Here is a 20662-nt window from a genome sequence, read left to right as displayed (position 1 = left end):
CTGCAGCCCTACTTGAATTCAGATTTCCAGTTAGAGAATGGTATCATCATTTGAAACGACCAACTTTGTGGTGTCCGTTTTTTTCGCCTACAAATAGGGCTAATATCCTACTCTTATTTCTTAAAGTAGAAAGTGGGATAATTGCAGTATTCAAAAATAGGCAGACATTAAAAATGGCAAACATTTGTTGAGGGCTTTTCATGATCCTTCATCGTGCTGAGAGCTTTGCATATGATTTAACTATTGCTATTCTATTAATCCGAAAACCAAGGCTCAGAGAAATCCAGTAATTTACCTGGAGCCACACAGCTAGCAGATGAGAACCACCAGGATACAATTCAAACCCACTCCCGAGACAGCTCTTTTATTCTCCAAGCTGGACTGCTCAGAAACGATGCAAATAAAACACACATACACATACACAAAGTTAGCTTTGCTATTTCATAACCATCTTATTCATTAACCATCTTTTAGTAATCACTGCCAACCAGGTTCCCTCCAACAACCTGTCAACCCTCCGCAGAGACCTCCGTCTCTCCCGGGTCACGGAAGCGACAGGGTTAATTGCGTCACTTTCAGGAGCCGCTAACGCATTCTCGGCCCGACGGGTCCTTGCAAAGGCCAAAACAAGTGTGAGACGCACACTTCGCGCCTGTAGATGAGGTAAGACAAGCGGACCAATAGAAATTCGGAGATGCCGTAGTTCATGCTAAGCTCCACCTCTTAACCCCAGCAACGCGGCGGAAGAAGACAAACGGCGGTCCGGGGGCGGAGCTAGGTGCGAGGCGGAAGCGGAAGCAGCGGTCTGCTGCTGGTGCCCGACTTTGCCCCACGTGTGGAGTGAGTGGGGCGCACTTTGGGGTTGTCTTTGGGTGGGGTTCGCCTTCCGCCTGGTGAAGTTGGAAGGGCCTGGAAGGGTTGTAGTAGTGGGGGAGAAGTGTTCTGCTCTGTCTCCGTCTGTGGCGAGAAGGCTGGGAGTTTGAGGATGGACAGGAGCTTAGCGAGGAGGGCGGGGCCGCGACCCCTCTTCCTACCACGTTGCCCTGAGTGTGGGGTTGAGACTGAACTAGCTTCGTCGTAAAATCCCGGCCTGTGCTGGCTCCGGTCCGCCTGTCTAACCCGTGTTTGAGGAACCTCCGTTCGGCTTGCGATCGGGGCCAGATGATGTTACAGCCTGAATGTACCGTTGCAGGTTGTACGCTCTGGGAAAGAATCGAGCTGGGTCCGGAGATGGAAGATAGGATATCTGAAGAGGGGTCAAAGGGGTCTGTAAGCCGAGATCTAAAACATGCAGGGAGAGAACCCTCGATCCCGAAACCCAGGGAGGACTGTGTTAAGCGCAGGTAGAAACGGGGAAGCCCCTGAGATGGGAACTGACAGCCCAGCGGTGCAAGACAGGGTCGCTGAGGTTTTGCAGGACCTCGAAGGCCATTCTGTACAAGGGGGAAACATTCCCCGTTCTGTTTCCCGTGTGTAGGAAACACCGAAGGCTTACAAACAAGGGAGAAACATGGCCCTAGGTACTCTTTAGGAAGTGTTATTTAACTTGAAAGTTTGTTGAAGAACTTACTGATGGTGTGTATTAAGGTGGTGGGAGTGGAGATAGAAGTTGGATGATTAGAGTTATTTCAAGAGAACATACTGATGGATTGATACGATAAACACGAGTCTGAGAAAAATGCCAGAGATAATTTCTCCGGTTTCTGGCTTGCAGTAGGGTAGACGATGGGCAGTTGGCTGCCGAGGAAGAATGAAGTAGGAGAAGTAGACTGAATAGTGTTTGAGAATGGCTTACCGTGGAGATACAGGGAATGAGGGTTCAGACATAGTAAGTTACCTGCTAGTCACGTAATCGGAGGTGGCAGGTGAACAGATTAGTAGGTCTGGAACCCAAAGAGAAGGATGTAATTGAGAAGCAATTTGGAAGTCCTCAGCATAGAAAGTGAGGAAGAAATTGGATGCAGTTACCTAGGGAGAAGTGTGGAGAGAGAAGGAAGATAGGACCAAGATGAAGATTCGCAGCATCTGTAGATTGGTATTGAATGTTCGCTGCGTTCAGAGGGCGTTGCCAAGCCTGCTTAGAGGAGTAAGGAGGGCTCAGGCTGTTCCTCTTCCTCTGGGAAGGCTCCTGTATTTCCCGTTTGGCAAACTGAGTGGTCAGCTAGTGAGGACCTTGACACTTTGTATATACGGCTGTCTTTCAGTATCTCTGCCTTCTCTCCGCCGCCCCCCCCCCCCAGCATTAAATGATCTGGTATTAGCATATAATCTACATACGTCATCTTGTATGCTGGTGCTTTAAATCATCTCTAGGATTCTTTTAATATCTTTTACAATGTAAATGCTATTTAAATATTTGTTATACTATATTGTTTAGGGAATGGTGACAAGAAAAAAGTCTCTATGTTTAATACAGACCCTGTTTTTTCCCTACATATATTTGGCACATATTTGGTTGTTTCCATGGATGTAGAACCCGCAGTTAGAGAGGGCCTACTGCCCTGCTTCCGTTATAACACTTGGTTACAGTGTGTTTTAGTTTTCTGTTTGCCTATTAGACTACACCTTGGCTTTCTTTTTTTTTTTTTTTTTTTTTTTTTTGAACCCTGTGGCGTTCCATAATTTGTAGATATTCAACAAATTTCTGTGTGAGCAGATGGAATTGTCCATGAATAACTTTAATGTAAATTTCCAAGTGTAGATGTTAAGAGGGCCATAGAAAATCATTTGGGAAAAGGGAAAATATATGGAGGAGAAATTATATGAAAATGTCATTGAACCTGGAGTTGAGGGATGAGCAGGAATTCTCATTGAACCTGGAGTTGAGGGAAGACCAGCTTTCAAGCTTGGAGTGTGAAAGTGTGGCTCCTGTGTGGGGTTTGTGAGTGGGATGAATGAGTACCAGATTTTAAGTGACCCTGGATGCCAGTCTGAGTCTGAGCTTTCTCCTGTAAGCAGTGGGAAAGTTGTGAAGCAGTAGAAGTGTGGCAATGGAATGAAATAGGTGTGTTAGTGGCAGATTAATCAGGTAGCATATGGATTGCATGGTGGAGCTAAACGTAAAACAGCCGGAGCAAGGTGTAACAAGAGGGGGCTATTCTGAGAGACACTGGAATGTAATGATTGGTTATTAAGGTACTGGGTCCCCAAGCAAAATGCATTTTGCTCTGTGAAAGAATCAAGACCCAAAAGGTTTCCTGTTGTATGATTCCATTTATAGTACATCCTGGAAAGGGAAAAATAAGAATGAAAAACAGACCAGTAGCAGCTTAGGGACAGGGAAGGGGTTGACGACAAGAAGCTGCCCAGGAGTCTCGATGGTGATAACAACTGCTCTGAGATTGTTGACTGTGTCAAAACCGCTGGAACAGTGCACCAAAGAGAGTGAGTGGGCTCTAGTAGATTTGACAGATCAGCCAGCGATTCTGGGTATGGAATGCAGATTGTGACAATAAATCGAAATGTTTTATAAAAATATAATCTCATTGAACAGGGCTGGTTTTGTAGCATAATAGATTAAGCCACTTCTTGTGATGCCAACATCCCATCTGGGCACTGGTTCGAATCCCAGCTGTGCCACTTGCTATCCAACTCCCTGCTAATGTGCCTGGGAAAGCAGTGGAGGGTGGCCAAACTACTTGGGTCCTTGCACCTTTGTGGGAGACCCAAAAGATGCTTCTGGCTCCTGGCTTTGGCCAGGCCCATCTCTGGCCGCTTTCGCCATTTAGGGAGTGAACCAGTGGATGTAAGACCTCTCTCTCTCTCTCTCTCTCTCTCTCTCTCTCTCTCTCTTCTCTCTCTCTGTAACTTTCAAATAAATAAAATAAATCTTAAAAAAGAAAAATACAAGATGAGCTTGAAGCAAGTGCCAGGAAATAAGGACATACTTCTGATTTTTTTTTTTTTAAGATTTATTTATTTATTTGAAAGTCAGAGTTACATACAGAGAGAAAGAGATCCTCCATCTGATGGTTCACTCCCCAGATGGCTGCAATGGCCGGAGCTGCGCAGATCCGAAGCCAGGGCCAGGAGCTTCTTCCAGGTCTCCCACGTGGGTGCAGGGGCCCAAGGACTTGGGCCATCTTCTACTGCTTTCCCAGGCCATAGCAGAGAGCTAGATTGGAAGAGGAGCAGCTGGGACTAGAACCAGCGCCCATATGGGATGCTGGTGCTTCAGGCCAGGGCTTTAATCCGCTGTGCCACAGCACCGGCCCCACCCATAAGGACACACTTTTAAAAAGACCATGTCAAAAGGACACAGCAACCTAGAAAACTTGCTGCTGGACTATTTGTGCAACCAAATAGCAATGGTATTTGGTTAGGAATCAGTAAATAAAATAAGTACTTGAGATAATACTGCTATGAATGAAGAATAAGTAGAAAAGGAGACAAACCTCTACAGGTGGATTTGAAATTGTAAAGGGAGACATAATGGGAGAAACAGAAAGTCCTCACTCAAATGCTGCAGTAATTGCTGCAGGCAAGATCCACCTAGGAAGGCTTAGATTAGAGGATGTTTAAAGGATGTTTGCATAATCTCAAAATGTTTATTTGTTGCTGTGGCAGTTTAAGAGCAAACTTGGAAGAGTTCTGGGAGGGGCAGGTGTTTGACCTAGCACTTTGGATGCCCTTTGGGATGCCCAAATCCAGGTCTGACTCTGTTGGATTCTAGCTCCCTGCTGATAGGCATATTGAAGGCAGCAGGTGATGGTTCAAGTGCTTGTGAGTCTGGATTGAGTTTCTGGCTCCTGACTTTGGCCTGGCCTAGTCCCAGCTGTTGCCGGCAGTTGGGGAGTGAACCTGCCGATAGGAGATATCTGTCTTTTCTGCATTTCAAGTAAGTAAAATAAATGTCTTTTTTAAATTCATGGAAAATGCATATTAAGGAAAAACTAGGCCTGGATTTCAGTTTTTCCCACCAAAATAAACTTATCTTTTGATTTCATTTTACATGAACTTTATGAAGTACTCTTGTATGTCTATGCATTTTCTGTGTCTCCTGTCTCCAGGAAGTGGAGCTTATTCTATTTCCCTCTCTGGGTTAGGCTGCATTTCGTAGCTCACTTCTGGTAGAGGGTGGCAAGAGGACTCTGGTATCCTTCCAAAAAAAACCCCAGAACCTCACTCTAGTTGTGAGAAAACACCAGATAAGCCCCAGTGAGGCATATTCTGCAAAAGACAAAGGCAACATGATGCCAGAATTCAGTGTATCCTGGTAAAGATGACATTAGTGGACAAGGTGGCAGGCGAGGTGGGACAAATAAGCCCCTGTGGCTTAGTTAACTGTACTGTGCTAATACAAATTTCTTGGGTTTAATAAATCATCATGGTAAGATGTTAACAATTAGGAGAAACTGGGCAAGTGTGTGTGGGAACACAGTCTAACACAAATTAAATTTACACAGAAAACATGTAAAGGAATGGATTCTTAGAGAGCTGTGCACAGCAGAGCTAAGAGATGCAGGCGTGGTTGTGATAGTGTTAGCCAACGAGGGAAAGTGACCCTGTGGTCCTACATGCCCCAGGAAGCTGAATAGCTGAGGGGCCATCTAGTTTTCAGAATCATGTTCATGAATAGTAGACTAAGACAGCATTTTCCAGAGTGTTCCCTAGAAACACTCTAGGGTGGTCCAGGAATAAGGTTTCAACTCAAGTTAGAAACCCCTGCATACTTTTAGCCTTTGCCTAGCAATTGATAGTTTATAAAAGCAATTTAAGGAACTGGGAAGCCTTTCCTTAGAAGCTGGTTATTGTCATTTAACTCTCCTAGAACCCCTCTTTTCTCTTTATACTTGTTACTATCCTGAGGAATTGTAACCTAGAAATATTGGATGTTGTCTAGGGATCCCTAACACATACTCTTTAGGATCTACTTTAGGAATGACTTGAAGGTGCAACTTTGGAAAGTGAAGAAATGAGCCAATCATTTTTGTTTTTGATCTGTTCTGTTTCTTTCTGGAGCCTTGGGTACATATGGGTTATCTGTTTATCCTGTGTAACATGGCATACCTATACCCTAGAAGTGACTTGCTAGGCAGATCCATTTAAATGAAGTATTAAATGGTCTGATATAATCTTGTTTTGGAGTTCACTGCAAGCTTCTGGTCTGTTGCTAAGACAATCACAAATTGAACATTGGTAATCTTTGTTGTACTTCTGTCGGGTTACATAGGGATCTTTCAGATAGTCCCTTATTTTCTTTCATTTAATTCAAATATGTGGTAAGTGCAACCTACTAGTTGTTCCTGGTTTCATAGGATAGAGACCAAGAAATCAAATGGTTATATAGTCAGTTACTCATCACCAAGTCTTTCTGGGTTACATGGTGCAAACACTGATGTTTGTACTACTGTAACAACCTGTTTTTAGCCACTACTGTAACTGAATTGTTTGCTCAAGGTAAGTCGCACACTGGTTGGGGTATGTGCATCTTCATCATTTTCACTCTGATGTCTTGTTCCTTTCCAGGTTTAAATCTTAGAGACTGATTTCATAATTGCAGAAATTGTGTGGGTGGACATCCATGCTCTGCTTGAGCGATTTGAACTGTATCTATGAACCCAAGGACAGAATTTGGCAACGACTATTTAATGACATGTACTTGTGAGGAGCCATTTAATGATTGCTTTATTTTTGGTTTTCCAGAGTTGGCTATAATGGAAGTAAAGGGGAAAAAAAAATTCACAAGAAAGAATAGAAAGCCATCGCAAGAAAAAAGCAGATTTCCTAAAAACAGCGGTAAGACAGCCATGCACAAACATGCTTCCCATGTGTGGTTGTGGTTTTTGTTTCATTTTGTTTTGTTTTTTTTCCATTATCATTTGTGGGGTGGGGCACTGGAACAGAGCCCAACTTACATTCATGGACTAGGATTAGGATTTAAACAGTAGGAGGAGGCAGATACATATATAAGTTGTTAGCCTCTTCCTTATGAAGATTAGACCTTTAGGAAATTCTTAATTAATGAATGCTTTATTCCTGGAAGACCCCTGATTTCAGCTGTTGATGCTGTAGCCTCATTTGAGTCACCAATCTACCATTTATTTTATTTTAGTGTTTGAGAAATTGGGGCTGTTTTATAGCTATTGCTGATAAACCAAATTTTTTTTTTTTTTTAAGATTTATTTATTTACTTGAGAAGTAGAGTTACACACAGACAGGGAGAGACAGAGATATAGAGGTCTTTGATCCACTGCTTCACTCCCCAAATGGCCACAATGGCCGGAGGCTGTATCTCCCACGTGGGTGCAGCTTGGGCCATCTCTCACTGCTCTCTGAGGCCATAGCAGAGCTGGATAGGAAGAGGCACAGCCAGGATACGGACCACTGCTATAGGTGGATGCTTAGCCCACTACGGCACAGCTCCAGCCCCAAACCAAATTCTTTAAGCTTTAGAATTTCTAATGGTGATGTCTTTTCTATTCCATTGGGTGTCAGTATTTTAAAATAGAGAAGTCAGAGATGTATAAATGACTGTATATTACCAAACCAACCTTTATTTTTTTCCCTTGTAGTACTCTTATGGCATAGCTTTGGTATTTGCTTCTTATTTATTAAGTACTTAATTTGCAAGCTTTGTTGTCAGAGGAGGTTTTTATCAGATAATTGTTTTTTTTTTTTTTTTAAAGATTTATTTATTTATTTGAAAAGCAGAGTTACAGAGAGAGGTAGAGAGAGAGAGGTCTTCATCTGCTGGTTCACTCCCCAGATGACCTCAATGGGCGAGCTGTGCCAATCCAAAGCCAAAGCCAGGAGCTTCCTCTGGGTCTGTCATGCAGGTGCAGGGGTCCAAGGACTTGGTTCATTTTCCACTGCTTTCCCAGGCCACAGCAGAGAGCTGGATTGGAAGTGGAGCAGCTGGGACTCGAACCAGTGCCCATATGGGATGCTGGCACTGCAGGTGGCAGCTTTACCTGCTACACCACAGCACTGGCACCCAGATAGTTTCTTATCAAATAAATTAGAAGGCTTTAAGATTTTTTTTCTCAACTAAAATTGGAAAATTAACATTTTAAATATGTTGTTATATTTTCTAAATTTCAAGAGTATCCATTTTATTCTTTGACTCAGATTCCTGAGCCAATGAAAATTATGTTTTTTTCTTTAAAAATTTATTTATTTTATTTGAAAGGCAGAATTACAGTGAGTGGAAGAGATGGGAGAGAAAGAGAGGTTTTCCATCTGTTGGTTCACTTCCCAAATGGCTACAACAGCCAGAGCTGGGCCAGACTGAAGCCAGGAGCTTCTTCTAGGTCTCCCACCTGTGTGTGGGGGCCCAGGGACTTGGAGCATATTCCACTGCTTTCCCAAGTGCATTAGCAGGGAGCTGGATCAGAAGTGGAGCAACCAGGAATAGAACTGGTGCTCACATAGGATGTCGGCGCAGGTAGTGGCATTATGTACTGTGCTGCAGCGCCAGCCCCAAGAATCGTATTTAAAGGGTAATGATATGGGAGTGGGTGTTGGCCCAGCGATTTAAGTCACTGATTTCTATACTAGCATGCCATGTCGAGGGGCTGTCCCAAGTCCCAAATACTCCGCTTCTGATCAAGTTTCCTGTTAATCTTCATCCTGGGAGGCAGCAGATGATGGCTCAAATACTTGGGTCCTTCCCACACATGTGGGAGACTGGAGTAAGTACCCAGCTCCTGGTTTTGGCCTGCCCAGCCCTCACTGTTGGTGGGCATTCGGAGACTGAATGAATGGATGAAGATCCCTGTTGTCTTTCATATAAAGTGAAAGTAAGTAAATGAAAAAATTAGTAAATTCATTAATGATATAAAGCAGAATAGACAGGTGTATAAATAACCTATCTCATCTCTGCTATCTGCTTAAAACTAGAGAAGTTTTCCAAAGCAACAGCAATGTATAGATGGCAGAATTATAGATAGTTTTTATTGTACATTCCTTTACTTTTAGGTTTTACGTCTTGAATATGTTACAGTTTTATTGTCAGATAAATTTTGATTGTTTCAATACTCTATTCAAAAAGATAAGTATTGCATAGGGCAAGAGATAAAGAGCAAATATAGTCCAGTGTATAGAAGAAATCAAATCAAGGCCCAGAATCATTGAACTAATAATTATTTGTCATCATCTCTAGATTCTGGTTCTTCAAAGACATTCCCAAGGAAAGTTACTAAGGAAGGTGGACCTAAAATCACATCAAAGAACTTTGAGAAGAGTGCCACAAAACCTGGGAAAAAGGGTGTGAAGCAGTTCAAGACTAAGCAACAAGGGGACAAAGGATCGAAGAACAAATTTCAGGCGGCAAATAAATTCAGCAAGAAGAGAAAATTCCAGTCGGACAATAAAAGTGATGGTGAGCCCCGATCCCTTCAGCACAGGCTGTGCGGAGGCCTCGCCCTCCCCAGTTGCTGTCCGAATCCTCGTGCATGGGGGCTCTGCAGGTGCTTTGGAGACCTCAGGCTTGCTCCTTGTCATGCAGTATTTTTAGGTGGGAAGAAGGGCAAATGGGCTAAAAGAAACAAAAAAAGTATCTTTCCTGGCCACAGCTTCCCTCTGGTGCTAAGAGTTACTTATTTTTTGGACCCTTTCTGAGATGAGTTGGCCATCAAGTTAAGCTGAATTATAATGGCTTCTTTTAGTGGCATCTCAGTGTGACATTGCTTACTTCAGGCTAAAATTCATTCGTCCATTCACTCATTCACTCAAATATTTGCATTTCCTCTGCATTATGATGCCAAGTGGTGGGAAAGAAATGAACAACCAGTAAGGATACAGACCCCAAATAGTCCGTACAGAAGCCACCCCTAAAGAACCAGTGTATCGCCGTCGCCGTGGCTCACTAGGCTAATCCTCCACATTGTGGTGCCGGCACACCGGGTTCTAGTCCCGGTCGGGGCGCCGGATTCTGTCCCGTTGCCCCTCTTCCAGGCCAGCTCTCTGCTGTGGCCAGGGAGTGCAGTGGAGGATGGCCCAAGTACTTGGGTCCTGCACCCCATGGAGAGACCAGGATAAGTACCTGGCTCCTGCCATCGGATCAGCGCGGTGTGCCGGCCACGGCGGCCATTGGAGGGTGAACCAACGGCAAAGGAAGACCTTTCTCTCTGTCTCTCTCTCTCACTATCCACTCTGCCTGTCAAAAAAAAAAAAAGAACCAGTGTATCCTAGGTCAGTGTCAGCCTTGGCTAGGGATGCCTTGGTGAGCAAGAGACCTGGAGACCTTGTCCAAGCAGGCTTTGCACATGACTGATTGGATTTGAATTGGGTCAGATAATTTGCTCACTCATTGGATGTATTGGCAGGGCTCCTGTTTGTCATTGAAACAAAATTGCTAATCTCTTCATCACAATTACTGTCTAACTGCTGCCAGCTAAGACTGTTGCCTTGAGGCCTTCTCAGTCCTGGTCCTTGCTCTTTACTCTGCCAAAGGGTTGTTCACTGGAGGGACCACAGCCTTAGGGCAGGGAGATGGGAAGCGGATCCTTTCACGCTTCAACCTTACCTTTTCGGTTGCTTTGCTTTTCTTCTTCATCTCTGCCTCCCCACATAGTTCTCCAACTTCTTTTTCCTATCTCCTCTTTGCTAGCCTAAATCTTCCTTTCCTTACTGGAGTTCTTGACACTTGTATTTTACTCATTCATTCTTATGTTAAGATGGTGCATGCTGCAACCCTTGTTCCTTTTGCAGTGGGAGGTATGTTTCTGGTGTTTCAGAACAGAACTCTTGATTTTGTTTTGTTTTCTCCTCTTTTTATACCAACAATTGAGAGGTATTGGATACTAGGTGTATCCCAGAAAATATAAATTTGCTATAACCCAGAATGGCCTATGTCATATGTGCTCAGCTATCTGTAGAATTAAATAAACTCTAGTTGGTTATGCTCTGCTGTCTAGTGCAGGGCATCCCACCGTGAATAATGGTAAGAGATTAAGTGGTTCATCTGTGTGACTCAGTGGGCTTTTTGATTCAATTGGTAAATTATTCATTTTGAGGAAAAAAGCAAAATAATAATAGGTAACTGACTTTGATAGCCTCACTCTGTAGGGAACATAGAAATTTTGATTGTGCATTATCATGAACAACAGAGGTTTGTCTCTGGGCTTGTATCCTGGCTGTTTAAATTTAGACTGATTTTTGTTTCCATTGAAAGCTAATTATCATCTAAGTTCAGTGATCTTGATGTTCTAACATAGAGTCCTGTATTAAAGGTGAAAATGATGTTTAATGTTTTAGTTGCTTTTACATTCCTTTTAGTTTCATTTTTTTGTTTAGTAGCATCCTGCTAACAGTCAATAAAGAGCTATTAAGTGAATGATTCATTTTAGCCACATGTAGAATATTAAAAAATGCTCAGGAAATGCAGGAAGTTACAAATTTGTAGGGAGTGTTATTTTCCCTCTTCTGGCTTCTACAATGAGTTTTGATCCTGATTACTGGTTGCCCTTTGTACCTCATCTGTGTTTGTTTATGGTACTCAGAATGTTAATTGTAATTGAAAATACTTTGTATGATAACTAGAATCAGCAGCCAAGAAACCCAAATGGGATGACTTCAAAAAGAAGAAGAAAGAACTGAAGCAGAGCAGGCAACTGAGTGATAAAACCAACTATGACATTGTTGTTCGGGCAAAGCAGATTTGGGAGATCCTGAGAAGGTAACTTTTGCCTGATGCCATCTTGATTAGCGCCTTTGAGATGATGGAAAGGTACCAGTGTGCTCTGAGAATAGAGAGGCCCTGAAATGAGGGACAGAGCCCTTGAGTTATTTAGGGAGCACTCATGACCCCCAGGAGAAGCATCAGGATTTGGATGTGTGCCTTTGCAGAAACGGGTGGTGTCAGTGAGACGGTGTCAGCTCTGTTTATGGAAATGTCCAGGAGTTAACATGGATTTGACATGCTCCCTGGGACGTTCGGAGAAAATGAAGGACAATTTCCTATCAGCTAGGTTTTGAGACATTTAGGTATTTAATATCTAAGAATTGGTTTATTATTTTCTTTACTTTTAGCTGTTAAGGTTTAGATTGATGCATAAAATTACACCTTTTGAGATGAGTTTCTGCTTCAGAGAAAATTACTTTTGTCTGGCTGCCCTGGACTAGTAATTTTGATGTCAGAGGTTTTTGCAGCTTTCTAAAAGAAATCATGTTGAACTGGTGAACATATACTGGCTGGTATGATTTTCAGTTGTATGTGTTTAAAATCCTGTGCTTAAAGTGTATATTTTTGCTCTTTTCGTTTGTAGAAAAGACTGTGACAAAGACAAAAGAGTAAAGTTAATGAGTGACTTGCAGAAGTTGATTCAAGGGAAAATTAAAACTGTAAGTAAGCCAAACTCAGTGTTGTGGTCTTATACAATTAAAATTGCCTCTTGGGGCTGGCGCTGTGGCGCAGCAGGTTAACACCCTAACCTGAAGCGCTGGCATCCCATATGGGTGCCGGTTCTAGTCCCGCCTGCTCCTCTTCCAATCCAGCTCTCTGCTATGGCCTGGGAAAGCGGTAGAGGATGGCCCAAGTCCTTGGGCCCCTGCACCCACGTGGGAGACCCGGAGGAAGCTCCTGGCTCCTGGCTCCTGGCTCCTGGCCTCGGATTGGCACAACTCTGGCCATTGCAGCCATCTGGGGAGTGAACCAGCGGACGAAAGACCACTCTCTCTGCTCTCCTCTCTCTTTGTAACACTGACTTTCGAATAAATAAATAAATCTTCAAAAAAAAAAAAAAAATTTGCCTCTGTAAGGAAAAGGTACTTGGCTATTAACAGGTAAACTTGTTATTTTTTCCAGCATAATTGCCCCAGAATTTCCAGTATCTCTTATAGCATGGACTAAAAACTCCGTACAGGTTAAATATCCCTTATAACAAATGCTAGAATATGTTAGTATTAAAATATTGTAAAGACAATGTGAATAACAAGCACTTTTGAAGCAGACTTGTACTATAATGTAATGTAGTAAAAATAATTTTTCATGACTGATGATTTCTGAATGTTGCTACAGAGAAGCCATCAGAGGTCCTTCAGTAAGGATCTGAGTCATCCCATATTTGTGAGAGGGATGGGCTATAGAATCAGATTTGAAATACAACTTTTCTGAGAATATGATAGGATATATGTACAGAGATTATATGGAGTGGTTGACTTACAGTGTAGTTGGCTAGTGTGTATTGTGTAGTTACATTTGTGGAGTAAGACTTAGCTTGATCTACCTTATGCATGCCATACATTTGCCAATGCCAAACATTCTTAAATCCCATATATAGAAATTGTAGAATAATAGGCTTTTTTTTTTTTTTTTAAGATTTATTTTATTTATCTGAAAGGCAGAGAGAGAGAAAGAGAGAGATCTTCCGTTCGCTGGTTCACTCCCCAAATGGCTGCAATGGCCAGAGCTATGAGGATCTGGAGCCAGGAGCCAGAAGCTTCTTCAGGGTCTCCCACACGAGTGCAGGGGCCCATGGACTTGGGCCATCCTCTGCTTCTTTCCCAGGCCACAGTGGAGAGCTGGATTTGAAGTGGAACAGCCGGGACACGAACCAGCACCCATATGGGATGCCAGCACTGCAGGCGGTGGCTTTACCTGCCATGCCACAGCGCTGGCCCTGAATAATATAGGCTTTTTAGACTGCATAGCACCCTTTTAAAGAAAGTAACTTTGAGAGAAATGAAAACTGGTCCACATAGTCCTTTGATGGCTTTCAGTTGACTTGGTCTTGATTTTAATTACAGGGATCCTGTAAAATAGTTAAATCTAACCCTGCCTTAGTTTCATTATTAATTATATCTTTCAAATGTGGTAGACAGCAAAAGCAAAAGAATGATGTTCTGTACAATTCAACTAAGTATATCCCCTCTGAAGCAGTCTAGGTTTGATTTCATCCGTAAAGATGCTATTTTTTTTCCTAAGAAGGAATACTAAAAGGAGTAGCAATGAAGCAGATGTTAAGAAAGAAAGATATCTCTTCAGAAGCTCAAACTGCTTTTCCTACAGATTGCATTTGCACATGATTCAACTCGTGTGATCCAGTGTTACATTCAGTATGGCAATGAAGAACAGAGAAGACAGGCATTTGAAGAATTGCAAGGTATTTGTTACGTTCTGAAGATTGTTATGATTTGTAATGAGTCACCTGTTTTTTTCTTGAAATATGCAGGACTGTCTTAGAAAGTAACTCTGTTGATGTGTCCTCTGCAGGGCTCTTTTTGTTTTTATTTGTTCTTTGCCTGGGACAAATAGAAAATTATTTGTCTTCTCAGCATTGTTCATGTATTTAGTTCTTCCCTTTGTTTCCAGAGAACTGAAAGTATGATATCAAATCACTTTAATATATTTTGTTTTTCAGGTGATTTGGTTGAATTAAGTAAAGCCAAATACTCCAGAAATATTGTTAAGAAATTTCTTATGTATGGGTAAGTTGTTCTGCTCATAAAGTATATTTTTCATTAGATCTTTGAAGATGTGGATTCTGAGTGTGCTCAAATATTACTTATAAATACTGCTCATAATAATGGCTCCCCACACGTGCTTGTGTGATTTCTAGGGAATAGCATGTTAAAAACAGTTATTGAAATGAAATGAGTATTTTTGTATTGCCTTCACAATTAGTAAGGACAAATTTTTGTATCTTGAATGTTTGGAAAACAAGAGATGGAATAATCATGATTAGTACCAATGTTTGGCAGGTGAACGGTTTGCTTTGGCAGGTGAGTAGGTCCTGAGGTGTGTTAGAGGGTTAGGAAAAGTCAAACGGGAAGATTTTCTAAATGAGGTGAATTGGTACTTGACCAGTCTTTTCTGAGTTTAATAATGTATAACATGTGCAGTTGACAAGATTTTCTAAAAGATGTTTCTAGGTATAATTATAATCTGCTTTGATGTTTAGGATGTAAATCACTGCTTATAAGTAAGCCCTATTTTAAAAGGGAGTTGTATAATATATTTGATTCTTATTTCCCTGTATCTTTGACTTCTCCCTTTTTTCTTCTGCCCTTCTTTTCCTCCAGCTGACCAGTTTAATAGGAGCTGCATTCGTTGGGTGTTTGGTAGATGCTGGTCTCACTTCTCAGTGCATCTTAGCTCATTTAATCCTCACAGCAGCCTTCTTTGTATTTTGTGGGATAGGAAACTTAGACACTGAGTGAGTAAATGACTTCTCTCAGGATCTTTCAGCTGGGAAGCACAGCTAGCTTTCGAACCTGGCTGGGCTGGCTCCTGAGTAGCTTAAAGTTTAAAGTAGAAATTCAGGGCACATTGATGTTCCTACTCAGAAGTATTTCACTGTAGGAGAGCTCTGCTCACATACATTGATGATTGTGTCTCCAGAGCAATAAGTTATGCTTTTATGTCTCCTGTGATTGTGTTGAGTTTAGAAGTAAACCACAGGTTGCAGAGATAATCAGAAGTTTTAAAGGCCATGTGCGCAAGATGCTGCGGCATGCAGAGGCGTCAGCCATTGTGGAGTACGCCTACAATGACAAAGCCATCTTGGAGCAGAGGAACATGCTCACAGAGGAACTCTATGGAAATACGTTTCAGCTTTACAAGGTGATGCTTTCAGAAGTTTTCTTGTAATGCTTTTGTCTCCGTATATTTAGCAAGTGATCACACTTGGGTTTCTCTCTGTCCCGGAGTATTGGGACATCAAACTGTTGTTACTCTCTTCCACGTGCTCTGTGTGATTGCTTCATTTCTTCTATTTCTAGTCGGTCAGAGTGAGGTAAAAGATTCTCAGTAGTTGCAAAGCTTTGTTAACTACCTGCTTGCCAAGTCTGACTGAAATGTGTTGGGCTCTGATTTGCCAGTTTTTTCCTGCATTCCTGCAGGTAGTATCTGGAGAGGAAGAGGAATAGAGAGACCTAATCTTGGATGGAGTACAGGAACTGAACCTGAGACTGGCCAGCAGTGGATCTAGGACTGTTAAGAGATCTGTTCCAAACTTTGGGATGTAAATGCCTGCATTTATGTGAAGGGATGTGGATTGGTTCCTGAATGGCCTTCCTTAATCAAGTTTAGTTTCGAGGTTGAACTTGTTGTGTTTCTTCTGTATGAGTTCCCTATAGGAATAATCCAAATAGCTGCAAAAGATGTTAGCCAGAATATATGAACCATTTATTTAGGATTAGGCACATTCCAGGTGTTTGACAAGTACCTGTTGGCTGGTAAGCTTGGTTGTTTAGCTCAAATGTCCGGAAAATGTTGGTAGACATACAGACTGAGAATTAAAATCAGGAATTGCTGCTTTAGTGCGTAATGTAGCAGGACTTCCATTAATGTAAATCTGAGAAATCTCAAATTTATTTTAAGCTTTTTAAAAATGACTATGGGCTGGCACCACGGCTCAATAGGCTAATCCTCTGCCTGTGGCGCCGGCACCCCGGGTTTTAGTCCCGGTCGGGGCGCCGGATTCTGTCCCAGTCGCTCCTCTTCCAGTCCAGCTCTCTGCTGTGGCCCAGGAGTGCAGTGGAGGATGGCCCAAGTCCTTGGGCCCTGCACCTAAATGGGAGACCAGGAGAATCACCTGGCTCCTGGCTTCGGATCAGCACGGTGCACCGGCTGCAGCGGCCATTGTGGGGTGAACGGAAAAAGGAAGACCTTTCTCTCTGTCTCTCTCACTGTCCACTCTGCCTGTTAAAAAAAAAAAAAGATTACTATGATTTTCTTTGTTTTGAAGTGAAGAGTTTTATTCATTTAAAAAAGTTTGATTTTTTGTTTTGTTGCAGTCAGCAGATCATCCAACTCTGGACAAAGTGTTAGAGGTACAGCCAGAAAAATTAGAGCTTATTATGGATGAAATGAAACAGATTCTAACACCAATGGCTCAAAAGTAAGAAAGATGTTTTTTGTTGTTGTTGTTTTGTTTTAAACAAATTGGAAGGAGGCATTTTAAGAAGGGAAGTTTTGTATAACCCTTGCCCAGAAAAAGTAGCTGTTTCTCCCTTAATGTACCCTAAATAAACGTTTACAAATTTTGTTTTAAAACCCTCTTGGTGGCCGGCGCCACGGCTCAATAGGCTAATCCTCCGCCTGCGGTGCCGGCACACCGGGTTCTAGTCCCGGTCGGGGTGCTGGATTCTGTCCTGGTTGCCCCTCTTCCAGTCCAGCTCTCTGCTGTGGCCTGGAGTGCAGTGGAGGATGGCCCAAGTCCTTGGGCCCTGCACCCCATGGGAGACCAGGAGAAGCACCTGGCTCCTGGCTTTGGATCAGCGCAGTGCGCTGGCCACAGCGGCCATTGGGGGTGAACCAACAGCAAAGGAAGACCTTTCTCTCTGTTTCTCTGTCTTGCTGTCCACTCTGCCTGTCACACACACACACACACACAGCCCTCTTGGTACAGAGGGAAAGCAGTTTTTCTTATACTGTATCCTGTAAAATTATAACATATTAAGTAATAAAACATTTTCCCCAATAAAATGTTAATGTTGAGCCCCTATGTACTAAATAGTTTTATGAATATTGTCTGTTGTTTAAATTGGATTGTAGATTTAGAAACCTGTGCATGTGACATTCTCGGTATCTGTAGCATAGTAGAGTGGCTGGGAGAATGGCCTTTGAGAACGGACTGCCTGGGTGCTATGCCTAGTACCCCGCACCTACTCCACCTGTTACTAATGGCAAACTTGGGCAACTTCTCTGAGCTTTAGTTTTCATTTCTATAACACTGGGATTAGAGTAGTTCTTACCTCATAGGATTCTATGAAGCTAAATGGTTTAATATTTCTAAAACACTCTGAAGGGTGCTTTGCCCACAAAGGCAGCATTAGTTTTTGCTCTCTCGATATTCCCTGTGAACTTTAGGTCTTTGATACCTGACCATCAGCCTATATGTGTACCTCAATTCACCAAGTATCACACTAGAAGGCATGGACCAAGTAGATGCATTGCAGTTGCTAACACTGTTTTGGTCCCTAGGATATTTGTTTATTTGTTTTTCTTTTTCTCTTCTTTTTCCTTCTTTTTTTTAGATTTATTTACTTATTTGAAAGTCAAAGTTACATAGAATGAGAAGGAGAGGCAGAGAGGGAGAGGTCTTCCATCCACTGGTTTACTCCCCTGTTGGCCACAATGGCCGGAGCTGTGCCAATCTGAAGCCAGGAGCCAGGCGCTTCTTCTGGGTCTCCCACGTGGTGCAGGGGCCCAAGGACTTGGGTCATCTACTACCTTCCCAGGCCATAGCAGAGAGCTGGATCAGAAGTGGAGCAGCCGGGTCTTGAACCCATGCCTGTATGAGAATGCCAGCGCATTGCAGGTGGCAGCTTTACCTGCTACGCCACAGCACCTGCCCCATCTTTTCTTTCTGGAGAAAGAGATAGAACTCATCTGCTGCTTTACTTCCCAAATGCCTGCAACAGCTGGAGTCAAGAGCAAGAAATTCAATCTAGATCTCCCCTGAGGGTGGCAGGAACCCAACTCTTTAAGCCATCATTGCTCTCTCCCAGAGTTTGCATTAGCAGGAAGCTGGAGCTGGGCATTGCATTCAGGATGTGGATGTCTTAATTGGTGATTTGACCTCTAGGCTAAATGCCTATCCCCATTCAAGTTTTATTTCTGCTAAAATATTTTATGAAACTGAATGTAAAAGTTAGTTGACAGAGAGAAACTAGCTATAGAAAAATGGGTGCAGGGGCCAGTGTTGTGGCATAGCGGGTAAGGTCTCCATTGGTAATGCTGGTACCCTGTATGGGTGCCGGTTCTTGTCCCAGCTTCTCCACTTCTGATCCAGCTCCCTGCTAATGGCCTGAAGATTTTCCAAGTGCTTGGGCCCCTTGAGTATCATGGGATACCTGGGAAGTGAGCCAGAGGATGGAAGAACTCTTCTTTTTCTCTTTCTCTGTAATTCTGACTTTCAATAAATACAAGCAAATGAAGAATGAATACAAGGATTGTCTTGGTGGTTAAGATCCCATTTGGATGCCTGCATGCTATATCAAAGTGCCTGTGTTCAAGTCCTTGTTCTGCTTTTGATTCTGTCTGCTTGCCAGTGTGTACCCTGGGAGGCAGCAGGTGATGTCTCAAATACTTGGGTCCCTGCCACCCATGTGGGAGACCTGAATTGAGTTTCTGTCTTCTAGCTTCTGTCTGGCCCCACCCTGGCTGTTGCAGGTCTTTGGGGAGTGAACCAGTGGGTGGAAGTTCTCTCTTTGTCTCTGTTTGCCTTTCAAATAAAAATAAAATAAATTATCTTAAAAACTGAAAAAATAAATGGTTCACATGTAGATTTTTCACCATGTATCCATTGCTGGTGAAAAATATAAAGATGTCTATTTAAGAAGGTAGAGCATATTTTTAATGATTCACAGATGAGTAGATAGAAATTTGTTCTTTTGTCTTGGCTGTAGGTGACACTAAATGAATTTTATAGTCTAAACAATTGTTAGAAGTCTTAATATTATTGAAAAATAAAAATTGGTCTCATGATAAATTATATTTAATAAAATGATTTCACTTGTTTATAAAATTTTAGAATAGCTGAGGTTACTTATCTTTGTATGACCATAGTGCCAGAACTGATGTATTTTCTTTGTTTCTCCTTTCAGGGAAGCTGTGATTAAGCACTCATTGGTGCATAAAGTATTCTTGGACTTTTTTACCTATGCACCCCCAAAACTCAGATCAGTAAGTTCTCGGTTTTTGTTCTTCAACCAAAACAGAGGAGAAGCCTCGTAGAAGTCGGAAGCACTGCTCTGATAAACATTGTCTTTTGGAAATTTTAAACAGTTACTTCCCTATTTAGAAAAAATAATTCACTAAATTTACTTTGAATAAGTCTGCTGATTCTATGTAGGTTTTTTCCAGAAAGCAATAGAATTGACTCTAGTTTATTTATTAATTCCATTGAATTTTTAGATTTTAATTATCTAGAGAGTATTCAGCATTCAGGTAGTTTTAAATTCAACTGTTTAGTTACTCCCCTGCCCAAAAAATTATGCTGACAGTAAAGGTTAGAGGAGGATACGTAATATAAAACTAAATGGCCCATGAAAACCTGGCCCTTGTGTGCTAGGAAGAGAAGGGACAGAAAGTGAAGGCAAATCGCAGTGCCCTTCAAGTCAGTGATGAGAATACAGAGGAGAATTCACCCCTCAGTTCTCTGAACTTGGTTTGCCTCATCGTACAGTGAGCTTATTGTCCCTGTGTCCCCCTTTTCTCTGCACAAGGGACAACTAAAACAATGAGACCAGCTTCTTCTACCAAAAATGCTGGATTGTGCCAGCCATAGGAATTCTAACCCTGTCAAAAATGGCGTACAAACTTAATTTCCTCAGAGCAACGGAAATCATTGAAAACTTAGAAAGTAAAGTCATGAAATCATTGAAAACTTAGAAAGTAAAGTCATGAGGCCGGCGCCGCAGCTCACTAGGCTAATCCTCCGCCTTGCAGTGCTGGCACACCGGGTTCTAGTCCCGGTCGGGACACCGGATTCTGTCCCGGTTGCCCCTCTTCCAGGCCAGCGCTCTGCTGTGGCCAGGGAGTGCAGTGGAGGATGGCCCAAGTACTTGGGCCCTGCACCTGCATGGGAGACCAGGATAGGTACCTGGCTCCTGCCATCGGATCAGCGCGGTGCACCAACTGCAGCGCGCTGGCCGCAGCGGCCATTGGAGGGTGAACCAATGGCAAAGGAAGACCAATCTCTCTGTCTCTCTCTCTCACTGTCCACTCTGCCTGTCACAAAAAAAAAAAAAAAAAAAAAAAAAAAAAAAAAAA

At 42.5% G+C, this 20662-nt stretch overlaps 1 protein-coding gene across 6 annotated transcripts in view; it reads left to right on the top strand.

Moving 5' to 3' along the window:
* Window positions 1–718: 718 nt before the first annotated feature.
* The window catches only part of PUM3 (pumilio RNA binding family member 3), a 43207-nt gene continuing 23263 nt past the window's right edge, over window positions 719–20662 (top strand). The window contains exons 1-11 of one of the 6 annotated variants that reach the window (XM_070051456.1): window positions 799–840; window positions 4673–4837; window positions 6646–6738; window positions 9104–9322; window positions 11485–11620; window positions 12210–12285; window positions 13952–14045; window positions 14304–14370; window positions 15331–15505; window positions 16681–16784; window positions 19495–19573. In XM_070051456.1, coding sequence (XP_069907557.1) covers window positions 6657–6738; window positions 9104–9322; window positions 11485–11620; window positions 12210–12285; window positions 13952–14045; window positions 14304–14370; window positions 15331–15505; window positions 16681–16784; window positions 19495–19573 — 1032 coding nt within the window. In that variant the 5' untranslated portion in view covers window positions 799–840; window positions 4673–4837; window positions 6646–6656. Of the gene's footprint in view, window positions 1193–3220; window positions 3385–4672; window positions 4838–6645; window positions 6739–9103; window positions 9323–11484; window positions 11621–12209; window positions 12286–13951; window positions 14046–14303; window positions 14371–15330; window positions 15506–16680; window positions 16785–19494; window positions 19574–20662 lie in introns of those variants that run through there. The other 5 variants (XM_070051457.1, XM_002708183.5, XM_008255921.4 and 2 more) reach the window with 5 other exon arrangements.

Source organism: Oryctolagus cuniculus, chromosome 1 (assembly GCF_964237555.1).
Source record: "Oryctolagus cuniculus chromosome 1, mOryCun1.1, whole genome shotgun sequence".
NCBI classification, from domain to species: Eukaryota; Metazoa; Chordata; class Mammalia; order Lagomorpha; family Leporidae; genus Oryctolagus; species Oryctolagus cuniculus.
This window is presented reverse-complemented; position numbering and strand designations above follow the sequence as displayed.